The 21884-nt window shown below is 42.7% G+C and overlaps 1 protein-coding gene across 1 annotated transcript in view; it reads right to left on the bottom strand.

Moving 5' to 3' along the window:
• GRIN2B (glutamate ionotropic receptor NMDA type subunit 2B) overlaps nt 1–21884 on the bottom strand; it is a gene marked incomplete at both ends in the record, with an annotated part of 280489 nt that overhangs the window by 87407 nt on the left and 171198 nt on the right. The window contains one exon of the mRNA XM_080811797.1: nt 19190–19304. Within this exon, the coding sequence (XP_080667923.1) occupies nt 19190–19304 (115 nt within the window). The remainder of the gene's footprint in view (nt 1–19189; nt 19305–21884) is intronic.

Below are 21884 nucleotides of genomic sequence, written 5' to 3' on the forward strand. Positions count from 1 at the left end.
CTGTAATGCCTTCCCTTTTCCTCACGGTCTCTGGCTTTTTCCACCTACATGTCAATCTTCTCATCTCGCTCAAACTCTTTTCTTGGGGGACAGCATTCATCACACTGCTGGCACGGATTAAAAATCTGTTGAATGAACAGTAACCTAAAGCATAAACATGCAATTTGGTCCCAGAATAAAATGATGACTTTAAAATATCAAAAGGAAAAAAGAAAGTACTACCCTACCCTATAAATTATTTCAAATTTTAAAGAAAAGGATCAGAAAGAGAGAGAGAGAGAGAGAGAAAGAGAGAGAGGTCGTTACTTATAAAACAATATCGAGAAACACAGAATTTAAAAAAAAGAAAAGAAGAAGAGGTAGAGCCTGCTTTCCGGTGGGGCTGGGAACTCTGGCGGTCTGTGTGTGCAGCTGGGACACAGGACAGGTAGGTGGCTCTGCTTGACTCTTAGCACCAATGTCTCTTTCGTGAAGGAGACACAGACGGTTCTGCATAAGGCAAAGATGGTCAAAGGCTATTCCCTGATTGCCTGCCAGCAAAGTTCCAAAGAAGGCTGCTCTAGCTTATAACTATTGCAGATTACTACAAAGGCAAGAGAAGCAGGAAAAATTCAGCCTCCCTTCTTAGTCCCCTTCCCAGAAGGTAGATGTTAATAAAGCTCATGATGCTGAAGGACTGGCTGCCCAAGGTAGGGAATGAAGTTTAAAAATAAAAAATTTCTTATAATCAATGAACAAACAGTTGTCACTGAACATATGTCATAGTCAGAGAACCGTAGGAAATCTAAATACGAGCTTGAAACCAGATTGTCTGAACTAAAAGGGACCTGAGGGATTTAACACGACCCTCTTGTTTCACAGATGTGGGAAGAGAAGCCAGAAACATTAAGTGACTTGCCCAAGGTCACCCACTAATTGGTGGCAGAGCCAAGACTTCATAGGCCGAAGGAAATGGATGCCACCTGTTTCTGGGATACTAGGGCCGAGTCAAGCAGTAGACACTGGCTTGAGTCATGTGGCAGTGGGGAGAGAAAGAGCGGAGGAAGAAATCGGGGATGGGGATTGGGAACATCCATGCCAAACAACTGGTTACAAGGATTCAGTGAAACTTGAGTCCAGGATTAAAAAACTAATTCAAAGAACAAATAGAGCAACAAAACCCACCAGGCAAACCACTTGCTGTCCTGGAGCGAGTAGTTATTAAATGGTATCCTGGGGAACTGGGGATGTTCCAAGAATCTGCTCGAAAGGGCCAAATGGCTTTTTCATGTTCTAAAAACTGCCCGAGCTCTCCTTTGTGAAGAAGGGCCCAGGTGCTCATCTATTATTGAGCATGTTTAAAAAGGCATTTAGGGAAAAGCACCAAGAGACAGATTTGCAACTCCAACGTCAGTCCCAGGAGGGCTGTGCTTGCTTAGAGAAGCAGGGTTCATGTTCAGCAATAAGGGAAGGGCCAACACAGGTAGGTGTTCTGGCATTCTCCGAAACACCTGTTGGTGTTCTCTCCTCCAGCAGTTCACCAGGAAGTGAGTGATTTGGGGCAAACACCAACAATGAAGGGATCTCGCTACTGTCAACACACTCGGACCAATGAGCCATGGCCATGATTTTGCTCCTTGTGTGTGGGGGGTGGGGGCACAAAGAGATGCAGGGATTTTGTCACATGTGTACAGCGTTTCTAAAGAATGGAATAATATACAGCACTAAAAATTACATGATAAACAGATAAACATAAATAGATAATAGATAAATGGATAAATACTCAATGACATAGTTTATATCATATTTTTAGGTTTTTAATAATATTTGACACACTATTCACAAAACATCTTTAACAAGGTAGATTACAAAACAGGATATATATTATTATCCCAATTTTATAAAAATATGCACTTATATTTCTTTTTTTTTTTTTAAAGGGAGGAAGGGGCAGTGGGAAAGGGTGAGTAGGAATCTTAAGCAGGCTCCACACCCTGTGCAGAGTCTGATGCAGAGCTCGATCTCATGACCTTGAGATCATGACTTGAGCTGAAATCTAGAGTTGGACACTTAACTGACTGAGGCACCCAGGCACCCCGTATGCACTTATAGTTCTAAAGCACATTTATAATATATAAGAACATAGAAGAAAAAAGACCAGGCTGATCGAAACCAAAAGGTAAACAGAAATTATCTTTGGATGGTAGAATTCGAGGTGAACTTTCCTTTCTTTTCCAGGCTTTTCTCTATTTTTATTAGGTTTTCCTTAATGAACAATTATTATACTTTTGGAATAAGACACAAATAAACACTGTTGCCTAAAAGAGAGGTTATCACTCAAGATGGAACAGGATTCCTCCCATTCTGAAAAAGAAATTCCAGCTTTGAGTACAACAGGTTTATATCCACAGTATCAGGTATTTTCCTCCTTTAATCTTTAAGTGGCCAATGATTCATTTGGAGAATAAAAATATGAATGGGGAGGGAGGAGGGTAAGGAGAGGGTGGTGGGGTTATGGACATTGGGGAGGGTATGTGCTATGGTGAATGCTGTGAAGTGTGTAAACCTGGCAATTCACAGACCTGAACCCCTGGGGCTAATAATACATTATATGGTTATAAAAAAATAAAAAAAAATTAAAAAATACGGATGGGGATCATTGGGGGTTATCTTCATGGCTGCCTCTACAATCATATTCTTCCTTGTATTATACCCACGTAGCTTTCTTAAGAGGGTACATTTCAGGAGAACAGGGCATCTTGTTTACCTTTCTCTCCTTTTAGCATCTGGCACAGGGTCCTTCATAGAGAAGCCCTTCAGTATGTTTGTTGAATTGAACTGAATCTGCCTGAAAAAAGAAGTGAGGATTCTAAATACAGGAAGGAAAAGCAATACCTTCTTCCAGGGACTTTGAGCTTCTGATCTCACAAGGAAAGCAGAAATGCCAATGGAGATCAAAGAGGAACAGTTTATCCGAAATTTGCAGAGTAGGAGAAAATGCTATACACTGACTGTAGTTCTTTGGATACTAGAAAGTTCCATCTGGAGACAGAGTGTCTCTAACTTTGGGGCTGGGGTAGGGAAATCTGCAGAGTCTCCAAGATAGAAAGAGACCAAGTACTCCCCTTATATCCATAGGCAGCAGGCACACGTAAAGATACATGTGTTACTACTTCTATGATTAACGCTCTTTGCCTTCTATTCTGAATGCTCAAAATCTCATCTGAGTGGGGACCTTCTGCTGGGACCATTTCAACCTCTTTTCTTGATTCTGCTTTTTTTGTTTGTTTTTCCTTTGTTTCCCTACTTCCGTTTCTTCAGAAGAGCATCTCTAAAGCCCCCTTGTTCTCTCACTACACTCAGACTCCATCGCTCTTTCATCTGTCAGTTTTCTGTTCCTATGTTAAGATGCGACATTTGTCCCCTCTTTCATTTCTAATTTCAGTTTTTCCTATCCCACATTTCTTTCATTTGCCGACCCCGTTCCTTCATTTTCCTGGTCTCCTGGCTGAGTCTTTCCTCTGCCTGAACCCTTCACCTCTCTGCCAGGAAATGCCCTTGGGTCATTCAAATTCCTCTTGAAAGCTCACCCCTATGAAGCCTTTCCAGGATGTCTGTCCAGTTAGGATTACCTGTTACTTTGCCAGGAAAAAAAAAAAAAAGCCAGATTCACAAACTTTATATGCCTAAAACTTTTTAAGGCATCAACAGTTTGTATTTCTGTATTTCATTGATCACCAGAAATCCCTTTAGATAGGTAATGTCTTTTTCCTTCTACAATAATTTGGAAAATCAGTGCAATATAGAACTGTATTTGCCCTGGACACAGATGCCTTTTTAAAGACTGTACTCGGAATTCTCAGCTGCCCCCTAGAGACTCCGAGGTGAACTGCAGTAAGCTATCAAAAGACCCTGTCTGCTCCATAAATACCTGGTTCCTTAAACCTGAATGTACCCATTCTCAAGGAAGACATTCTAGATCTTAAGGAAGGACTGAATCTTTTCTGAATTCACTTCAGTTCTGTGAGTTTCAAACTTCTATAAGAACTAGGGAGATCATTAATAAAAGGGAGAAGACATTGGCTGGAGGCAGGGTGGGGGCGGGGAGTGGGAGAGGGGAGTGACTGTATTGAACTGGAGAGCGTGCATTCCATCCAAAGAAGGTTACATCTCTTGGGTCCAGCAGAATGTGAGCCCGGTGTTGCCACTCCCCCAATTTCTTAAGGAAATCCAGAGATCTGGAGTTCTAAGGGGAAATCTCTAAATTCTTGAATGCCAAAAACCAATTTAATCTTAAATACACCTCTCTTGAGCCACACAGAACATGTCTATGATCCCAAAGCAGTCTGTGGACTGCAGTTTATCACCTTTCCTAAACATCCTCACTAAGGCCTCCTGTAGTGTCACATCATGACCTCCAGGGTCATATGGAGACAATGGAGAAAGTCATTACCACAACAGCTGCAAAAACAGTGTCCTGCTCACCTGCTTCTGGTTAAGGTAGGCAACTTACTAAGCAGTGGGGCCTAATGCATCTTGATTCTTTGGAAAAATCAGTCAATACTGGGATGTTTATAGCCTAATGTGTCAAGTTCCAAATTCTCTGAAACCTAGGGAAAAAATGGAAGATTAAATACTATCCACATTTCCCCCGCAGCTCAGAGGTGGGTCTATAGTCTCAACACAGTAACAATATAAAGTTTAAGCAAAGGTCTTATAAATACACTGTGAAAAGTTTTTACTTTATATTGTCAGTTCATTTCAAACAACAGCCACTGGACATATTCCTTATGAATGAAACTGGCAACTTACTTAAAATAATAAAGCCATTTCCAAAATTCCCTCTGGGGGATGATGTCATGTGGCTGAGAGCCAAGGCACGCTATCTCTCACGGCCCTAATAGCACCTTGGTGCCCTCTGAAATCCCATTTATTTACTTCTTGATGTGTTCATTGTCTGACCTTCCTTAACAAGACATAAACTCCCTGAGGGCAGGGAACCTGTTGGTCTTATTACTGTTTACCCTGCACCCAGAACCGTGCCTGGCATTTGGCAGTGGTTCTGGAGAAATCTGCTGAATGAATAAACCCAGACTACCAGCCTAGTAGCGGGGACTTTCTGTAGCCCCTACCCCAGGGGATGGGTAATTCCGAATCTCTTGGAGTGAGTGGGACAGGCCTTAACTCTTTCTTGCCAGGCTTCTGGGTCTGTCCTCCACTTTATGGAAGGACAGAGACTCAGTTTTATTTCACAGTTAATGGCTGGAAAATAAAATGAGAACGGAGGACAGTGACAGAGTGGCCATCTTAAATATCCATTAAACAAATACTTCTCTTGTCCTTGTGAAAAGGAATTGTCTGTGATAAACTATCCCTGCATTTTCTAGGTCAAAATTCAGATCATCGGGCCTCGCTTTTGGAGCTTCTGGGGTACAGCCGGAGGATGTGCATTTCGGATAAGGTACTAGGCTTGCCAAAGCTACTGGTCCAGGCACCACACTGAGGACCAGTGGGGCAAACTGTGGAACACTATTCGGACATCAATTGCTAACTATCGTCCCCTTTATATTCGACCCTGACTAGGACTGTCTTTTGACATAAACCACTTTCCTTTATGGAAGGAATTCCTTTAATGGTTGTGGGCCAATCTCCTCACCACACAACAGGGAGGCCATGAAGAGGAGCCTGGCGGTTCTTTATCACCAACCACAAAGTGGCGGTTTATTACAATGAAACAAAATCCAAGGAGATCAAATGGCACAAGACACACTACAAGGTTTCAGAAACTGTCATTATTGTTTAATGTGTTTTGGTTGTTATTCAAAGGCTACCCGCAACCCACAAATATGATAAATCTAATAAAGGAGGTTTTTAGTTCCCTGATGCCTGGTTGATGGGCCAGCATGGACTGCCATGCTAAGTCATGGACTTTGCCACTATTTTAAGATTCAATGTTTTAAAAATCCTTGTGTAGGGCGCCTGGGTGGCTCAGTCGGTTAAGTATCTGCCTTTGGCTTGGGTCATGATCCCAGGGTCCTCGGATCAAGTCCCATGTCAGGTTCCTGGCTCAGTGGGGAGTCTGCTTCAACCTGTGTTCCTCCCCCCACAACTTGTGTGCACTCTCTCTCCCAAAAAGATAAAATCTTTAAAAAAAAATCCTTGTGCAAAAAGTTTAACAAAGGAGGAAAGCTTGCTCATTACGAATTTATCACTGAGCATGTCAAGAAGTCTGTTATTTCCCAGTGCCTTTCTTTCAGTGACTAAGCTCAAAATTCAGCTTCATTCTCTGTGTACGCCATTGTTGTTTCTCTTCCCTTTCTTGTTGTCTAGAACCCAATTTCAGTTGTGTTATCATCGGTTTACAATACGTTCAGCAAAGCAACTGAACATCTGCAAAGCACTTGATACAAACCAGATACTGTACTAAGAATCTGACATGAATTAAAATTTACTTGATCCTCACGGCTATTCTTCCCATTTTATAGATGAAATTGAGGAAAAGAAAGGTGGAACAACATTTATTTATGCTTCTGTAGACAAACCACTGTGCTATGCAGAGTGAGCTATGATGCCTCTTGGCCTTTAAACTACGCCTGAAAGGACACGTTTAATAGTCCAAGGTTAAGGGGAGAGCATAAGCAAAGGCACATAGGCATAAAAGTACAAGAGGTGTTGGGGAAGGGCTAGTGGTAATTATGTTGGCGTGGAGACTAAATGCAGGGAGGTAAAGGGCAAAGAAGATGGGAAGGTGGGTCAGTCTTGAATGCTGTGACCTGTGGGCTGGGGTAGAGAATACACTTTGTCCTGTGGAACCATTTCCCAAATTTCCCTCATTCAATCACCACTGTAGCAATTTTGTCCACATCTGTGTATCACCTACGCTGTTTTTAATATATGCAAAAGTCTTCCTTTTAAAAATGCATTTAAAAATTTCATATTACTGTAACTGTAAGACAAGTGTCACTTGCTAAAGACAGAACTATAAACATAAATAGATGATTATTTAAATAAAAAATACTCCTCCCTCTTAAATTAACTCATGTACTGCAGTGAGACCCACAACTGCATTTGGGGACACATTTAAGCAGCTGTGATGAATCACAGAAGATGAGTGTTCTTATTCATTGAATTTGGCTTTTTGTCTTTCATCTATATATATGAAAGATATATATATTTAATGAAAGATATATGTAATCTTAATGAACCTTCCTCTTGTTTTACATGAGATCCCCAAACTCCTCTCTCTTAGTGAGTTGAGTTCATAAAATATTTGGTTGATTGTGTTTTATGTAAAGCTAAGTTAAAATTTCATGTCAGTCTCCTAAGATTTAAGGGCTGTTTTGTAGGTCAGCTATTTTAAATTCCCCTTGGTGTTTCACCATTTCTCTACACCTCCAGCTGCTGTCTGATCAAGGGGGCTGCATGGCCCCAGCACCGCCAGCATGGCGGCTGCCTTTTAGAAGAGCCTGGCATGCAGAAGATAACGGTTTCCTAGAAAATCCCCTCGATGAGATCAGGACCTGGACAGCTGTTTCTGTAGGTGGCTGTGCCTTTATTAGTGAAAGATACGTGTTTGTCCTCACAGTTTTGAGGAGATAGGTTCTTGCTCTCCACTGAAAAGAGGATATGTGTGTGTGTGTGTGTGTGTGTGTGTGTGTGTGTGTGTGTAATAGGCAGTGAGGAGGTACAGGGATACAGAAATGCAGAAAAGCTTTTTTTTGTGTGTTATTGTTCTTTTCTTTCTTGCCCCTGTCCTCCCCTCTCTCTCTTCCTTCTTCCTTTTTGTTGATCTCAGGAAAATGTTACTATGAAATAGCCAGTCACAGTCCGGGCTAACGGCTACTACTCCCCTGTCTCAAGCGTTTCCATGGTGTGATTTGTCCTCTGGTCTACACAACTGTTCCCACTAATGTTGCTACACTTTGGTCCTATCAGTCTAGTTGTATTCTTCTAGCCTTTGCCTGTTAAGGCACAATGTATACGGGACGTAAGTGGAGCTGGATATAAATGTCTACACCCAGCTCTGGCCCTCATCTGTGTGCCTTTGGGCAAATCATGTGACCTGAGTCTCAGTTTAACTATCTGTACAAGCATATGCCAAAGGTTTAATAGGAATCAAAATGAGATCATATACACTAAAGTTCCTAATAAACCACCTTGCTAATAAAGTGTTCTATCAATGTCAGGTGCCTCAATGGCCAAGCCTCAATTCTAGGCTAGACTGTTCTAGAATTGCACATCTTTCCCTTCTCCTAGAGGGAAAATAAAGGTCTTGTTTGTTTTACTATTCTATAAAGAGAATGCTGAGTTGGCTTAACTACCAACCAGAAATTCTACTTGCGAGGTACTATTCTGTTCCTTTGCCAGCAAGTTCCTTTCCCTAGAGGATGAATGAAGAAAAATCGTACATAATACAGGAATAGCCAAAGACAATGATTTTAGAAGATATCCTACACCAAACTCTTGAAATAGAAAAATGCGAAAGGCTATCTAGAGCAGTTTGGCATAAACATAGAATGTCGTGTCCCCTGGAAAATATAGCAAAGGGGAATGGTTTTCCTCTACTAGATGCCCATCAGTCTCTTTATTTGCCTCCCCAAGATCACACTTTTCCTCTCGCCTTTCCCCTAGCACAGATTTGCTTTAAGTTTAAACCTTTAGAACATTTAACTGACAGAGCCAAGTCCTAGAATACCTGTTAAACCAGCAGTGGGCAGCCATTATGACAGCGGAGAACACCTGGATTATACCGGATGAGAACTTCCAAGCCATCTCAAACCCTCCCTCTCTCCTCCCAACCCTCTGTCTCTATGTAGATATAGAATAGATCTATGAATACATACAGATAGATGGACATGCATACATGTACATATAACCAAATGTTCCCCATACAATGAACCAAGTGTTCGCCAAATTATGAATAGAGACAATTCTAATAGAGAAAATAATAAAATCGGTCCAAATGATTGGAGTTCAGTGGCTATTGTGAGAGATTTGTATCCAGGCTTTTTGTTAATAGCTTTCATTCTTAAAGACCATTTATTTTCTTCATTGGCCAATACTTCCTTTCAAAGCTTTGTATTGCAGGCCGATTGGCAGAGTTAACATGCCAAGGTCAGAGCTTTTCTCCCTGTGTACATGGATTCTGTTTACCCTGCTCCAGGCCAGCTCTCATAAATAAGTATTACAGAGAGTGAGGTTGTGTACGAACTAGTACAAATCCATCATCACTGCAGAAAAAACCCAAAGCAGATGATCTTGTCATGCTAGGTCAATAGAGCTTGTTTGTATATGAAGGACATCCAGATATTATAGTTTTAATGTCAGACTTCAGATCTCAGCTCAAGTCGACATGCCATGAATGTATGCAGAAAGTGTACGTAAAAGTATAAAAAGAATAGCACCCTATTATAGAGGCCTGGACAATGTGGCAGGCTCATCAGCCTATAGATCACATGAGTTAGCCAAGGGCTGCACCCACAGGTGCAAGAAGGGGACTGAGCTCCCTTCCTCCTCGTCTCTTGTGCCATGGAGAACAAAATACCTCAAGAAGGGTTGACACACCAAGCATGAGGCCTACAAGTTCCTTGGGAAAATGGGTCTGAATTTTCCAAGCCTCCAACTCTCGAGACAATGATCCCAATGATGAAAACTCTAGACAGATAACTACATGGCCAACCCCATTCTCTGTTTGTTCCAACTATTAAACGTAAGAAATATTCTTATCAGCAAAGTTAGAGGGCAACACACTCAACCAGAAGATCAAAAGGGGGGAAAAAAACCCTCAGAAGACCCTGCAGACCAGGAATCACAAAGGAGAACCTTCCATTCCAACTACATATATGTCCGTTGGCTGTTAGTGAATTAATATTACCCAAGCAATTCTCAGCTTAAGGACTCTGATTTTTAGCATTTAGGGACATTAGATAACAGGAAAAGTGGTCAAACTTGTTACTCTGAAAAACAGTCTTATGGCATCAAAGTTGGACCATCAAAAACTCTGTAATTACTTTCATGAGTATTAGTCTTTATTTAATACACAAACATCTGGTCATGAAGGACCAGTCTAAAGATAAAGGATACATTCTCATGATGGGATATTAGACAGCCATCAAGTTTCATGCTTTGGATAATATCAACAAAATAGAAAAACATCCACAATATTATAGTAAGAGAAGAAAGTAGATTATAGGCTGCTCATAATTTGTCTTCTCAGGGCACCTGGGTGCCTCAGTGGGTTAAGCCTCTGCTTTTGGCTCAGGTCATGATCTCAGGGTCCTAGGATCGAGCCCCACATTGGGCTCTCTGCTCAGCAGGGAGCCTGCTTCCCCCTCTCTCTCTGTCTACCCCTCTGCCTACTTGTGACATCTCTCTGTCAAAAAAATAAATAAAATCTTAAAGAAAAAATTTGTACTCTCAATTCTACTGTATTTCCCTGTGTTACACACACACAACATACACAGAAAAGAGCATCAGTAAGAAGTGGAAGAAATGTAAATACTAAGTCTCTGTATGTATATAGGGAAATTTTACCTTATCTCCCCAAATGTCTTTAATAGACATCAATGACCTTTACGATAAGAAAATCCTACATGTTTTTGACCTGCATATAAACACAAGAGTCTTCTAACCTGTATACCACTGTCTCTTCTTCAATACCACTAGTGGAAGAAGTATTATAACCTGGAAATTAAAAAGAGAGTTCAGAGGATTCAAGAGCCAACCACTGATAACTGTCATGAAATGAGAATCTCCATAAAACTTAAACAAGATGGATGAAAGCCACCTTTTACTTTGGGGGATGCTTTCCTCTTTACTGTGTTTTGTTACACCAGAGCTTCACTCTCCACGTTCAAGTCTGTTTTTCCTCTTCCATCAGCACGTATAGGTTTCAAAACTAAAGTCAACCAAGGTTATCTTGTTCTTTCATCCCTTTCGTTCAGCGGCTGACGACCAACATGAAGACAACTAGCCTTTCTGAAATGACACTTCTGAAGTCTCTTCCCTCAATACATCCTGCTCTTCTCTTCAAATTTATTTTAGATTCGATGCTGTGGACCAAGTGTAATAACAGCAGTGTTGAGACACTGGGGGTTAAGGGTGTACTTTCTCCTCCCAGGGCCTGGTCCCCAGTGGAATCTTTCTGGAACCCCAGGAAAGGGGTTAATGAACAGGGTGTTTCATGGCTCTGGGAGCTCAGGGAATAAGAGGGGAACACTTGGATAGGAGAGGCTGTGATAACCACAACTCAGAAAGACAGCCAAAACCATGTCATCCAGCCACTCTGTTTGTAAGCCACGGTCATGAATAAGTAGGAGCAGAGTCTCTACTAACCAAGAAACATGAAACATCCACTCAACTATTGGACCATGTCAAAGAGTAAGATTGAAACACCACCGGGGCACCTGGGTGGCTCAGTGGGTTAAAGCCTCTGCCTTCGGCTCAGGTCATGATCCCAGGGTCCTGGGATCGAGCCCCGCATCGGGCTCTCTGCTCAGCACGGAGCCTGCTTCCCCCTCTCTCTGCCTGCCTCTCTGCCTACTTGTGATCTCTCTGTCAAATAAATAAATAAAATCTTAAAAAAAAAAGATTGAAACACCACCTTAAGTTATAGACATTTTAAGTGTCACAGTAAGCACCTCTCCCCTTGCAATACTTTTTTTTTTTTTTAAAGATTTTACTTATTTGAGAGATAGATAGAGCATGAGAAGGGGAGAGGGAGAGGGAGAAGCAAGCTTCCCTACCGAGCAGGGAGCCTGATGCAGGACTCCATCCCAGGACCCTGGGATCATGACCTGAGCTGAAGTCAGACGCTTCACCAACTGAGCCACCCAGGCTCCCCTCTCGTTGAAATACTTTTGTAGGTATATATAATGGTAAATTTTATCTTATCCCCCTCCAAGTGTTTTTAGTAAGCAAAATGTCTACAATGAGTCTTTTAATAAATTATCTTTATAAGAAAATCATAAATGTTGTTTCTCCTTTTCCTCCCCAGCCACTAGGAAAGCTACAACACTAATTTGGTGGGGGCAATGTTTGGTTCATGGTTGGTGCTCAATAAATTCTTTGTGGAAAGGAAGGGCAGGAAAGCACAGGGAAGAAGGGGGAGAGAGGGAGGGAGGGAGGGAGGAAGAATGGAAGGAAAAATTAAAGCCACATACTTCGTGCACGGTTGTTTGGGCTGGGCTGTATACTGCAGAGCAAGGAGGACATATCCCATTTTTAGGACTTCCGAAGTCATCCCCTGGTGGTGGTAACAGTTCCACTACTCAAAACTTCTCTCTATTAAGAAGTCCTCCTTATAGCTAACATAAATCCTCTCTGCTTGATCTTAAGCCCACTTATCTGATTCTGTCTCAGAGGAGAAAGTGAACAGCTGATCTCAACACTTGGTATACTAAGTCTTCATACATTTAAAGAGAGTAAGTCATCACTTCGTTGCCTTTTCTTCTTCCCCTTAACAAACCCAATTCCCATAGCCTTCCTCCACGGATCCTGTTTTCTAATCCCTTAATCCAATGATGCACATTAGTTCTCAGTTCCAAGTTGCTAAAAATAGCATGTTGTCCAATGGCAGTATCAGGAGACCCAGAACAAACACCCCCAACATGAGAAGCTTCTGTTTCACCTCCTTGGACAACCTCTGTGGAGTCTGAAGAGAGCTCGGATTACTCCCTGGCCCCTCCTCCAAGGGTGTGAGGTGGAACACAGTTTGTACAGGTGTGTTCAGGCTGTCACAGAGTATTTACTCGGTAATGTCTCACACTGGGCTGCGCATAGACACACCACGGATAACTGAACAGACGGGTTCCTACTCATGAGCAGTCTGTCAGTTTGGACGTGAGTGACTGAGTATGTGTGTGTCTGTGTGTGTGTTTGTGTGTGTATATGCGTCTGTGTCTGTGTGTCTGTGTATATGTGTATATATGTTTGTGTCTCTGTGTCTTGTGTGTGTATATGTGTATCTGTGTGTGTCTGTGTGTGGTGTGTCTGCGTGTATGTGTGTGCGTTTATGTGTGTCTCTGTGTTTATGTGTGTGTGCGTGTGTGTGCACACGTGCACGCGTGCCCGGGAGGAGATGGAGTGGCTGTTTATTTTATCAGTTAACAGCTTTCAAGCAGCACCTGCTGCAGTAGCAATCAACCTCTGTCGTATCATCACCAAACGTATCATTCTGGAATACGACCCCGTCACCCTCAGGTGCTCGCATCACAGAGTACCCCCAGCCTGGAGATGCCGCTGTCTCCTGGCTACGAGGCGTTGGAGGCATAGAGCATCTCATAACCTGCCTCCTGCATCCCAGGCTCCAGATGCTGGGAGGGCATTTGGTCTTATTAAGTTGTTGCTATTGCCACTCTTGGGGACCTTCCTTCTACCAGTTTAGTACCCTTCCTCTCTCCCCCCGATCGATCCATTAATTCATAAATACTGTTATAGGCCCAGCAGCGGGTGCTAAGTACTTCTATTCCTAGCCCTTCTTTCAGGGGTAGAGGGAGTTGTAATATTTCAGCAGTGCAAGCCGTGGATGATAACTGGGATCTGGGGAGCCAAAAAATGACCAGATAAAGTGAGACTGTTTTAATCTACATAAAGAAGGGCATTTCCCAATAGGTGGAGGCAGAGAAGAGGAAGTGGGCTTAAAAAATCCGCCTCCTATCCTTGGGGAAAGGCAAGCAGAGAGGCAACCCATACATACCCTCCTGCGATTCGGACCCGGACAGTCCCTCCAAAGACTGTTTACCTCTTACAGTCTGAAAATGCACCATCATCATTTCTTGAAGTCATTACTCAGAACACACCCCCACTGCATTTCATTTTTATTATCCCCATTTTAGGAACGATTAAATGGAAGCAGAGAGCAGTAGCAATGAAGCAAATCATGAGAGGCTCTGATAAAGACAGAAGCCTGAATGCTCGTTGGAACTGCTTCTCCCAGCCAGACTATTTTTAATGCAAGTCGATGCAGCTGTCCCCCACTTAGAGACAAGACTTACAAATGAACCCACTCTGCACACATTTTTTCACCATCCCCTGCCCTTTCCAACTCCCCCATGCTACCCCTGCACACATGTATGTGTGCACTCCCTGTGAAACGGTCTTTTCCGCGTCCCTACATACCAAAGAGATTACTCAGCTTTCTGTGAATGTGATTCTGATCCAAAGAGCTCTCCGCTAGGCTAGCCCCCGCCCCATGCCTCCTTAGTAGCTACTTACATAGGATACCATTAAGAGTTCATAAGAGCAAGAGCTGTTTATTTTTTTAAAGGAGGTTGAGTAAATATATACAATTTTTATATGCTTTAAGTGTTTTCAGAGAAAATACATAAGACCCCAGAAACAATGATTTCTCGGGGGAGGGGCATGGGGGAACCAAGGATCTCAGATAAGAGGATGTTCTTTTCACTGGATCCCCTTCTGTACCATTTGATTTAGAACTGAGCGCAATGTTATCTCGGTGAAGGAGGAGGGCACCGACCGACATTTGTTGAATACTGACTATGTTTCAGTCACTATTAACTGGCGTTTTACTATAAAATCTTCTTTGATCTTTATAACAGCATAAAACCCTATTTTACAAAAGGGAAATAGAGTCAGGTGGTATGGTCACCTGGTTTATGCAGCTGATAAATGGCAATGGGGGACATTCAACTCAGCTTTTTTTTTTTTTTAATCATTTAAATTCCATCAGCCAATGTGTAGTACCTGATTAGTTTCATCTTGGCTCTTTCTGATTTCCAGAACCATGCTCAGTCCCAGATTATGCTGCATGGACTTCAAGTCTTTCAGAGGGAGCCAGATTTATAAGACAACGGCCGTGAGACTACTTTTTAAAGCCTGACAGAATATAGCGATGGCCCATCACATGGTTGACACCAGCATCTGAGGGAGTCTTCCTCAGCCCGAGGCTTCTGGTCGAAAGCCGCTGAGGCTTGCCACTCCTGGGAAGTTGGGCCTCGCTAAAATGGCCCCCCACCCTGTACCCCAAAGCTGCGCTGCTCACACCCACCGAGGGGCCTGCCCCTGCTCTCACGTGCTCTTCAGTAAACCAATCTGTCTACCTGGGAGACTTTCAGGCAGAAGTGAACTAACACCCCTAAGCATATGGGTTCTTCACTTATTTAATAGTTATCCTCTGAGTGGTCGCTCTGGGCCAGGCGCTCTTCATAAGTGTTAGGATTACAGGGGTGAACAAGGTCCTTGCTTCCAGGAAGCATCTGTCCCGGTGTGAAGAGATGGGCAATAAACAATCAGGCAAACAGACAAAACATCAGGTAGAAAATACACTGAAGAAAATTAAAATCAGCTGTTCTGAGTGACTGAGTGGCAACATTAGCTCGAGTCATCAAGGAAGGCCTTCTTAGGAGATGGTATTTATCTAAATGACAAGAGTGACAAATATTCCTGGGAGCTACTGTTCTTAGAAACAAACTCAGGTTCCTTTCATATGCTTCAGCTTACACCCCAACTCCATTCCAAGCCCTTACTTATTTACAATGTAGAATTTGCAATCCCAGAAGCTAGAGCCAGAGAGGACTCTAGAAGTCTTCTTAATCTCATGCCATGATTTTAGATGTGAGAAAAGAAAGATCCAGAGAGGTGAAAAGAGCAGGTCACCTAGCTAGTTAGGGGCATGACCAGAAGCTGTGGGTCCTGTCTTTTAGCCCTCATTTCCTCCACAAATCCAGATTCCTTCTCCATTGATTTTCCCAGTGTCCATCTCCTCACTGAAGACTCTTTGCCCTGTGTCTACCTCTATGGAGTCCACAGCCACTAAATCTTCCCTGACTACATGGAACCTTCTAGAATGGCATCAGAAATCCTGAGAACACAGAGCATCCTGGGGGCCAGGATAATGGGGAAAAAAACTTCCCACGTATACTTCCCAAAGCATAATTTCAGCATATCCCAGATATGTTCTAGGTCTGTGCCTGGTTCCTGCCACCCTTCCTGCCCACATGTGAGCCCTAACAAGGGGTTCCACACTGGGGAGCCTCCTGGCTCTGCAAACTCAATGAACAGTAAAGACCCCCTCCTCTCTTTAGCAATGTTTCCTGATTTAACCAAGTCGGCATGAAAATTTTCTCTGATCCCACTGCCTCCCAAAAGCCCTTGTAAAAAGATTAACCACAGAATTTCTTTAAATAACAAGCTCCCCTAGTAAGTTTAAAGTATGATCTATGAAAACTCTATCTACATAAAGATTTTATCTCTCCTCTGCCCCAAAAAAAGAGGTATTGCATCAAGGGCAATAGCATAAACTTGGATTCTTAATGATAGATTTTAGACTCTTGTATTATGCAATGGTTCTCATTCATCTAACACATACTTACTGAATTGCTCTATGCAATACGCTTGTCAAGTTGCTGGGAGGACACAGCGATATAAACACACAGCCTCTGCCGTCTGGAAGCACACACACACGCAACTCTAACACCGACAGATGTGACAGTGCTACAACAGAGGTAGGAACAAAAGCTACAGGGGACAAGGGAATGTGAGAGATTATATCTCAGTCAAAGATCAGAGAAGACAATAATATTTTAATTGGGTTTCAAAGGATGGTTATGATTTATATAATTGGACAACCCATTCCAGAAAAAGGAAACGTCATGCCATGCTGTAGGAAGCAAGATATACAGAGAGAGCCCAGTGTAGCTTGATGGTGACACAAGAAATAGCAAGGGAGAGAAGATAGACCTTGAAAGGTAGATCAGAGTCCTAAGTGCAAGAAAAAAGCCTGGACCTGATGCATAAACCACAGAAACTCCAAGCAAGTTTTGGGCAGAGATGGAACGTAATCAGAGTTGTGCCTTAGGACACTCATTCTAGTAGCCATGTCCGGGACTGATCTGAATGGATAAAGGTTGGCATCAAGGACAGGGTGGCCCATTTAAAAAATTATCACATGGTTCCTGGCTCATATAAGGAGGAATAAATTCAAGGGCTACTGTAAAGGTAGAATTTTTAAGAAGGGAAGGGATCCATATCCCGGGGAGGTGTGTCTAGTTTTGTAAAGTGGGGGCTGGTCACAGGCCTCAGATTCTAGCCTAGAGGAGTCAGCATGAGTGACAGGAAGTGGTGTCTCTTTACGGAAGGACAGGTGTGAGATGCCCCACACTTGAGGCAGTCGTCATGAGTCTACCGCATCAAAGCTACCCCAGCTGGACATCTCTGATCCACGTATGAAGCCTCAGTTAGTAATAACCCTTCTCCTGGAGACACACAGAAGTACCTGTTTTACATGAGGTCCCAGAACACTTCTTAAATTATTATGTCTCTATAGCAGCAGTGAAAGCGGCTTGATTGGGTTGAAGAGCGGGAGCCCAGGGGAAAGCACTTCTGAACAAATGATAACTCAGCAGAGGGAGCGCAACGTTAATCAAGAACGCAAGGGATGTTCTCCACCTTGTAGCTGTGCCCTGAGGTAAGGAACTACAGGACAGATGGAGTTCTTTCAACTTGAAGAATAAGGCCCCAGGTTTCCACTACGTGAGCCACACGTGCTGTTTCCCAGGTGAGCATTCACACAACTACCTGTCCAGGGCTCTCTTGACGAGATGGTGAATTTCAGGAAATTTATCCCTGGTCTCTTTTCCTGACTATTCCTTCTAGAAATATATAGTCTGGTCCCCATTCCAGTCAGAACCATGCTGACATCCTGACGTTTGTTCTCAGCCAACTGACCCACAGAGTCTATAGAAATTGCCTTAAATCAGTGTTTCCCAGCATGTTTTACAGAACAGGAATTTCATGAACAAAAGGGTCTCAGAGTAAAACAAATTTGGGAAATACCAGATTAAGTAAAATTAAAGATGGTTCTTTGCTATTGATAGGACTCCTCTGAACTTTCTAAAGTTGACATGTTTTGGGAAGCTCCCAGAATGAGAAACCAGGGGGTAGCATCCCCAACCTTATTTATCCATAGAACCATTTCTCAGGAAAGCACCTCAAAGAACAAATGACCTGAAGAACATACAAAAGAAACACCAAAGACATTACTCTCGGGAACTTCTATATTTAAGTAGGAATCAGGGATAACAATAAAAGCAAATACCTATTAAGTGCTTACTATGTGCCAGGCACCTTTCTAAGTCGTTTATGTATATTAACGTATTTAATCCTCATAACAACCCTGTGATCTTGGTACTACTGTTTTTTTTTAAGATTTCTAATTTTTATTTATTTATTTGGCAGAGAGAGAAAGAGAGAGAGTGCACAAGCAGGCAGAGCAGCAGGCAGAGGCAGAGAGAGAAGCAGGCATCCCGCTGAGCAAGGAGCCCGACGTGGGACTCGATCCCAGCACCCTGGGATCATGACCTGAGCCGAAGGCACCACTTAACCGACTGAGCCACCCAGGCATCCTGGTACTATTGTTCTTTAATCCCATTTTTTTTAAAAGATTTATTTATTTGACAGACAGAGATCACAATCAGGCAGAGAGGCAGGCAGAGAGAGAGGGGGAAGCAGGCTCCCCGCCGAGCAGAGAGCCCCGATGTGGGGCTCGATCCCAGGACCCCGAGACCACGACCCGAGCCGAAAGCAGAGGCCCAACCCACTGAACCACTCAGGCACCCCCTTTAATCCCATTTTATAGATGAGGAAACTCGAGGCAGAGTAGTTAAGAGATTTGCCCAAGGTCCTAAGTAGACAAATTTGTGAGTAGAGGAGCTAGATATTGAGCCTAGGTAGTCCAGCACCCACAGAAATTAATTTCCAATTGGTAGAGTTTCAGACACTGGGATCAGCTGGCAGTGGGAGAGATCCCGAAAGGAGCCTTGCACGGCAAGCCTGTAATCACAGTAAATTCAAACCTGCGTGCTTGTAAATTAGGTTTCATCGACTTCCCCAGGATACTATGTAGGATACAACTTCTGAATCGTATCACTGATTTGACTTCTTCACCAAATTATGTTATATTATACACGTATACTCTCTTCCATTAGGACAAAGTCATGATTCAGACAGCACCATAACCAATAAAAATGGTAATGCATAAAGAAAGTAGTCTCTTGATTAACTAAAGGAGCAAGAAAATAAAGATGCAAGTTTGAGAAATGGCTTCTCCTATGTTCTCCAAAATACTGCCCTCTTACTTCCCAGCTCAGAAACCAAAACCAAGGTTTGGTTTGATTTTCCTTGAACGTGTTGCAAAATCTTATAGCCCTATCCCATCTACTTTGCTCGAGAATTGCCAAAAGACATGTCCTACCCTCTCCCACTTCCTCTCCTTGTTCAGAAGGATTATCACCAGTTTTGGGTGCATCTGGTAGCCGTCTTCACTGAAGGACAGATTTCTTCCCTCAAAGGTGACATTGATCAGATACCTGTAAAGACAGAATAAAAGAAAAGGTTACTGGTATGAAGAAGGTACGCCAGCAACAAGATAGTTAGGAAGACAGAGAGAAAGGTAAATGGAGACAGACACATAGATATACAAATATCACTGAGAAACCTGGTATCCCTCCAGCTCCCATTTGGTTATGCACAGAGTTCCAAGCTTTCACATAATAGGAATAATAGGAAAAGATAAAAAGAAACCTACTTGATTAGGTCTGTAAGGCTCGAATGAGATAACTTACCATGAGGCCTGGTCCATAGTCAACCCTCCTTAACCGATAACAATTATTCACTTCTAGAAGGACTCCATTAAAGGGTGAAGGTTGTAGAAGAAAAGAAAGTGGGAATGTACCAAGAAAATGTTCTTCTAAGAAAGGTGGCATATTGAGCACTAGGTCTCTCTGCCTCCCAGAGATATGCACATATTTTTGAACTCTTATTAAGATGCAGCCCAGCCCATATTTCTAAGAGCTGTGAGATGAGTCCAGCAGTCAGGGTTGCACTGGTTGCACAAGGTGTATCTGGAAACCAGAGCTATTGCATTTGTGTAGAGTGAACAGAAAATACCAGGGGTTTGTGGGGAGAGAGGGGAGGTATTTCAGAAAGTATTCCAGGCACAGGCACATAAATGATCAGGAACTCCGGAAGTAACTAGAGTCAGACCAATGAAATGGTCTTCCTCCTCACACCTGCACCTACAGCTCACCCCATTCCCCTGTTGGCTGCTCTGATTTGAGGAAGAGTTCCCTTGCTAGGAATTCCCACAGGCGTGCTCATTACAACCACATTAGTGCAACTGTGGGGATGGTAATTAATGTCCCTTTACCATAATGGCCCAAGGAGTCAATAGCGATTAGCCCAGTTTTCACATGACGTGCTACTCTAGAGCCTTGGGCCTGACGCTGCTATGAGACATGTCTCTGCTGAGAAGCAAAAGAGATATTCTGTAATTGCCACAAGGTTTCCAAGGGGCTTCAGACTTGTCATGACAACAGTTCCTAACACACTGAAGGGAAGAAGAATGCATCAGAAGGCAGCCGAAATGTTCCCCTTCTAAGTCTTCTCATTCAGTGAAATTGTGAGACTTTTCATTCATCCAGGTAACCTTTGGTTAAGCAACAAGGATTCTAAGATGCATATCCTTCAGGCAATTTTAAAGATGACTAGATAGCACGAACCAAACCCTCATGGACCACCTTCTTACTTCTAGAGCCGCCTGGGCTTTCTCAGCCTGTCATTCTCTGGTCTTACGGCCTTCACGAATGCAATCAAGAACACCGAGGACCTCAAAAGAAGAGAGATACTCAGACTCTCAGAATTGAAAGAGACCTTCCTGATCAACTAGTTCACCACTTGTTACAGCTTATGCTTTCCCTCTACAGCGTAAGATTGGCTCTCTTAGCTCTTCTTGCTATCACAGCACCTCCCACCTCAACGTACCTATCTCACTGTTGGGCAAAGGCTTTTGGTTTTGTTCTTACTTCAAGTTGAAATTTGCTCCCCTGGAACCCCTAGATCCTGGTCTCCTCCTTAGATATTATACAGTCTTAGTCTAATCCTTCTTCCACACGAAAGCTCTTCAAGTATTCAAAGATATTTATCATGGCTACCGTATACATTTTAATCTTTGAAGAAAACTTAAGCTCATTTAGTTCTAGAATTTTGCCTTGAGAGGTAAACCAAAGCACAGAGAAGTCAAATTAAATTTGCCCAATGTCCCACAGCTAACTGGGAACAGAGATAACATGTTAAGCCACATTCCCAGTCCCATGATCTCTTCACCACCCCACCCTGATGGTCATATGCCACATCAGGTTTAACGTTTCCTGTTCCTTAGTGTAGTTATCACATGCCATGACTTCAAGTCCCCTCCTCTTATCCCCTGGCTGCTCTTTCTGGACACCTCTCATTGGTAAAAGGGTAGCACTCCTAATTCAACTCGATGTTCCACGTAGCATCTTCCCCGTTCTCTGCACTGCCCCTCATTTCTTAGCTCCACGCCGCTTGCTCAAGCCCATCACCAGTTGGAAAATAATACTCAGGTCTCCTGTAGTTTATAGTCTCAACACTCCAGGCAAAGCCGTAAATAATTTGTTCCAAGAAAGAATTACAAAGACACAAAACAAAATATTTTAAACTAATAAACCAGAATTTAAGCACCCAATGTAATTAACTTGGAAAGTATGTTCTTATTACAATAATACTGCATTGCTTCGAATAATTTCTGGAACTCTTCACAGAGAAGGTTAATGAGACATGCAAACAAATTTTAGTTCTCTCTCTCTCTCTCTCTCTCTCTCTCTTTTTTTTTGGGGGGGGGGAGGAAGAGGAGGAGGAGAAAGGAAGGAAAGGGAAGAGAGGAAGGGAAAGAGAGAGAAATAAGTCACCTGGCTTAAGTACCTTCCTTTTTACTGGAAATGGTTCAGAATAATTCTGACTTTACCTGAATTAAGATATGGGATTTTTTTAGTGTCTATTTCAAAAGCAATTATAAGAGAAGTTCCAAAAATAATTTAAGTAATAAGTGGCATGAATGGTGTCTCACGATGACTTCTTTGAAGCGGACA

The sequence above is a fragment of the Martes martes genome (genome assembly GCF_963455335.1).
Source record: "Martes martes genome assembly, chromosome: 8".
Lineage (NCBI taxonomy): Eukaryota > Metazoa > Chordata > Mammalia > Carnivora > Mustelidae > Martes > Martes martes.